This window comes from Drosophila virilis, chromosome 4 (genome assembly GCF_030788295.1).
Source record: "Drosophila virilis strain 15010-1051.87 chromosome 4, Dvir_AGI_RSII-ME, whole genome shotgun sequence".
Taxonomy (NCBI): domain Eukaryota; kingdom Metazoa; phylum Arthropoda; class Insecta; order Diptera; family Drosophilidae; genus Drosophila; species Drosophila virilis.
The window spans coordinates 14,822,998-14,828,246 of NC_091546.1; the positions used below are offsets into that span (position 1 = coordinate 14,822,998).

The 5,249-nt window shown below is 36.9% G+C and overlaps 1 protein-coding gene across 1 annotated transcript; it reads left to right on the forward strand.

The window, feature by feature from the left end:
• Window positions 1–563: 563 nt before the first annotated feature.
• On the forward strand, window positions 564–4,040 carry rho-6 (rhomboid 6). Its single transcript, XM_002051773.4, has 4 exons — window positions 564–894; window positions 2,783–2,926; window positions 3,018–3,197; window positions 3,555–4,040. Exons 1-4 carry the CDS (start codon window positions 700–702, stop codon window positions 3,783–3,785), a joined length of 750 nt encoding a protein of 249 aa, XP_002051809.3. The 5' UTR covers window positions 564–699; the 3' UTR covers window positions 3,786–4,040.
• Window positions 4,041–5,249: the final 1,209 nt, after the last annotated feature.

The following is a 5,249-nucleotide window of genomic DNA, read 5'->3' on the forward strand; positions in this document are numbered from 1 at the left end:
TGTCGATGGCTCTTTACAAGTTGCTGTAAGTCAATGTTATGTCTGTATTCTGAAGATCAAGTCAGACATGGCTAATTTGTTGTATGCCTAGCTTTCTATTAAAAATCAAAATATCGTCTTATTAAACATAAAATATTTTATGCTATCAGCATTAAAGGTGGTGTTGGGAACTTAATTATGAATTCAATTGAGAATATTTTAGTTTTAACTTCACTTCAAGCATCTCTGAACCCATAAAGTATGTATTATCGATCAATATCAATAGCCGATTGAATCTTTTAAAATGCGTTCAAATTATTAAACAAAATGAGGTTTAGTTAGGACACAAACCAAAGCATGCATTGCAAAATAAATTGTATGACGGCGCATAAGAGTATGCTGCAGTTATTTTCGGCGCTCTAGCCAACCGCACAATAAAAGATCAAACGATCGATGATTTTGATTGGATGCGTGTACGATTTAAACATAGCAAACGAACAAGAAACAGCACTGAAAGAAAAACAACAACAAAGGCGCCTTCGGCCGATAGGTGTGCGGCGTTGTTTTTGGGGTGTGTGTGAGTTTTGTTTTGTGTAGTCGTGGGTTAAGCGCTTAGCGCAGCGGACGTCGCTGCCGGCTGTGTTGTTCGAATTATTGTTAAGACTTTGTGCCCTCGACAAAAATATTTTAAGTGTGCGTTTGTGTGTGTGTGTGTTGTGCATGTGCATTATGTCAATGCATCACAGTGACAGCAAACAGGACACAAAGGATGCCAGGCTCCTGCTGCCGGCATTTGTGCAGCCGCGTGCGCCATTGCAAAAGATTTTCATTGATGATTTGACGGCGACGCATTCGCTGGAGCGACGACGACTCTGGCATGTGCCCTGGTTCCTATTGTTGATGTCCCTTGTGCAGGTACATAGTTGACGCGCTGCCTGCCCTCGCTGCAGTTGCTCCACATTTGCCACACGTGCCACACGGCGTATGCGCAATGTGCGTTCTGTTTAATTGTGTGCCATTTGTTGTTATCATTTTCCATATGAAATACAATTCAAAAGATTTTTGTAGTTTCATTTTCATTTGCACACATTTCTATCGCCACTTGCGGTTCATAATTACTTTTACTTTTGTTTACACATATATTTCGCCCGCATCTCGACGGAAGATTTTCAAATTTATTTTTAGCGCTCAGAATTCGTGTGAATCTCTTTTGCAAATTATGATAATTTTTTGTTTTGCTCATGGAATTGTATTTCACTTATCAGGCTTTTATTTTCATCTATACATTTATGTTTATTTACGTGGTTTCTGAGGTCGCTCAACCTTTAATCAGCAATTGTGTTTTAACAAAGAGTTTCCTCATGTCAATTGCATTTGTTGCGATTTGTTGTGAATCATTTTCTTTCGAATTCACATGAGGCAGATAAAGTTAACCATTAACTTTTACTGATTAGGAAATTGCTGTCGCTGACTTTGCGTCTGCGCACATGAATCAAATGTGTACTAAATGCAAATAATAATTAAATAAAATTTAAATTACATTGAAAACAAGCACAAAATTTTAGCATTCGTTAGAACATAATTTTCTAATTTGCTCTAGCACTTATTTAAAAAGTGACTGAAACAGGCCTTAATGTTGTGATGCATATTTATAACTCACTTGATGACAAATCACTTGCTTCCTTTCCAATCCGCATGACAACTGCGACGAGTGTTCCAGCCGATTGCACGTTTTGTGCTGCTGCAAGTGCTGCGGTTTCATCACAAGTGGTAGCATTCACCACACTCAACACCCAACCATCCATGCACCCACTGGGGCGAAGTCACACAAGTGCTTCCCAGTCTTAGCCATCATGAGTTGGCCCATTTGTGGCACAGATTAATGAATAGATCCTCTCATTTTCTAACATATTTGCAATATTTGCCAACTACGCGCTGTAATGCCGCGTTCGCTGTTAATTGTTTGAGCCCAGCCCAGCTAGGTTAGGCTAAGATATTCATTCCATATTACACAATCTCAAGCTTCAACTCAATTCGAATCACAATCGACGTGGCTCGAGTCTTATTGCCATTTTAGTCAGCGTTGACTTAAATGTTGCAACTGACATTTGTCATATTTGGCGTGAGGCATGTTGCACCGATTTGGCGTTGTTGTTTTTGTTGTTGCTTTTATTGTAGTTGTTGCTGTTGTTGTTGTTGTTGCCATGTCAAGCTGTTCTTGGCACTCACACTTGGACATCTCACACTTGGCTGCTGAGCGAAAGTGACAGATGGCTTGACATATTTTTTTTTTCTTTTATTTTGATTGATTACACTGTGCAACAAATACCGCGCGCCTAGAATTGAGTTTATTGCTATCATATTGTTAATGTATATCAAACTAAAATTCTTCCCTCAAAAACATGTTTAAATATGTTGCAATGATAATAGCTTGAAGGGAGAAAACAACAAGTTTTTGTTAAATGTTAAATAAATATTGATAAATTGAATAGCTGATTAAAAATATGCTTATATCATTTTATCCACCAAGTAACTCTGGCAATTGTAAAAGAAGTATTGCTTACCAGCAAAAATTAAACATAGAATGTCATCTGAGGAATATTGAAAAATAAACCACATCAGTTTTTCTCAAATGAATGAACATAAATATAGTTATATTCCTGTACAAAGTTATAACCAATTTCTAAAAATCTTTCGCCACCATAGCCTGTAGACGTTGGCATACTAGCCTTTAGTTTTGTAGCGCAGTGTAGTGTTAATGTTTATCGTTTAAGGTCACTTATTGTCGCTTCCACATTCGCAGTTATCGCTGCATCTGATTGTCAATGGTTGCATGCAGCGGCGTCTCATCTACAAGCCGGAGCTGGGGCACGAATATTGGCGCTTCTTTACATACATGCTGCTCCATGCGGATACCTGGCACTTGTGGATCAACATGTGTCTGCAGGTGGGTTGGCCCACTGAACCACTTCAGATGCACTCAGGCTTAATGTTTTTGATTCTTTCTTTTGCTTTTCCTTTCTTTTTTTTTTTGCTAGTGCTTTATTGGTGTCTGGCTGGAACTGGAGCAGGGTCATTGGCGTGTGGGCGTGGTCTACATTACGGGCGGCATATGCGGCGCACTGGCCAATGCCTGGCTGCAGCCGGAGCTGTCATTGTTGGGCGCATCGGCGGGCGTCTATGCCTTGCTGTGCAGTCATGTACCACACCTGGTTTTGGTCAGTCAACTGTGTCTAAATCAAATGCAACCGCAATTTAATTTTATTGCATACTCTGTTCGCAATGTCGCAATGTAGAGGGAATATCAGCTTTGTATAATATCCGTCTGTTCGCTTGTTGAAACTGAGACTTGTGTGTCTCTTCATCTGACAAAGTGCTGAGAATTGTGTCCCGCACAAATTGACAGGTAAACAAGATAGTAGCCGCCTCCTGACTCTTATATCGAACTAAGGCCTCCTTTTGATTTTTTTATGATGTGAACAGAGTATAGCGTAGTCGGTTGCAGTCGACTGCAATGTTTTTATTGCATTACTTTGTTTATTTGTTTTTTATTTTTTTAATTTTTTTTTTTATAGAACTTTTCGCAATTGTCGCATCGCTTTTTGCGCATTGCCATCTTGTTGATTTTGTTTGTCAGCAATGTGGCATTCACAATTTTTCATTATTGCATCAATCACAATCTCAATCCCCGCATCAGCCTGGAAGCCCATTTGGGCGGGGGCGTGGCCGGCTTGTTAAGCGGCTTCCTCGTTTATCGGCGATGGCAGCGTCTCGACTCCCTCGGCCCGCACATGCGTAATTTCTAACTAATTGCTAAGACTATAATTAGATATTTGTTCTGTTTTTAGCCTTAATTTAGTGTTAACATTTTCAATTCCAGTCAAGTCCGCCGGAAAAAGCAAATTAAACAATTTTTTGCTTATTTATTTATTGTATTTTTTTTGGTAGCTCTCGCTTTAAATTTATGGCCAAGCAATTGACTTCGACGCGTTCTTTAAGGGCATGCACAAATTTCTATGCAATACGAATTGTTTGAATAAATTTTATTGTTACACCCTCGAGTTGTTTTTATAGACCCCAATCTGATGATTCAGCTAATTGGCTGTTAAGATTGCACGCAATTTTACAAGGCGAATTTAAACGGCTTTTCGATGTCAGCTCATTAAATATTTATGCGGGCATAACTTAACTGGATCATTGTGATTTTGAGAAATGTAAAAGGTTTTCATTTATTTACAGCATTGGTATATAAATGTTCAGCTGTGAGATTGTTCGCATTTTCATTACATTCTCAGTATCTCATTAAATTCCTTTAAGTTCGATTGTATATCAGATATAGAAAAATTTATAATTCTAAGGAAACTCTCAATTTTATAAATTTTACCTGAAAAGCCTTTGAATATGTGTAGACAATGTAAGTGTTAGTAAATTCCATTGGATTTGCATGCATTTTTTTTGCTGTCCGAAAGTGAGTCAAAAGAGCTGCATACTCTGCATATAAAGTTTCTATTCCATTTCGTATTCCGTTGAGCAAAAATAATTGATTATTTTGAATTATAAATAAAAAATCGATTATAATTTTAGAAAAATATTAGATCGGGGTCTTTGTAAATTCAGGAATAATATTATTGAAAACTACCAGATATCAAGTATTGTTTAGTGATAATTATTTTACCGTCTGTAGTTTAGATTAGACTACACAGTTGTAAAACAATTTTCGACAAGCTTGAACATTCCTAAAATAAATTTACTGAATTATTTGTTGAGTTTTCTTGACTTTACCTTATAATACCTTATAGAATTTCTTGTCAAAGGGGGGTAACTTTTTTGTTTTCCAAGATATTTTTGTTAAACTCTGGCAGTTAGAAGCTTTATCATGTGCCTAAAATATGTACATATTCCTATTAATATCGGATTGAAACTACTTTGAATATACTCGTTCGAAAATAGAGTATTTTGCAAAAGCCCCATTGTGTGGCTAATTATAGAAGATTCTGTGTGTCTGTTTTATGTTTGCATTTGCTTTTGATCTACGACAATCCAATGGGAAGTATTCTCACTTTCCAAAACTAACACAGAAGGCCTTAAAAGATTTTAGGTATATATACTCTGAGATATATGCTATGTATTATTTAGTGTTATGATATAAATGTTAAATATATTTATAAGAGTTACGTTTCTCTCTAGTATTTTTAAATCAGAGTTAGACGTTTAAGGATATGACGCAAAAAAATATGTGAGAAAATAAATGATCTTGCTATCAATAAAAT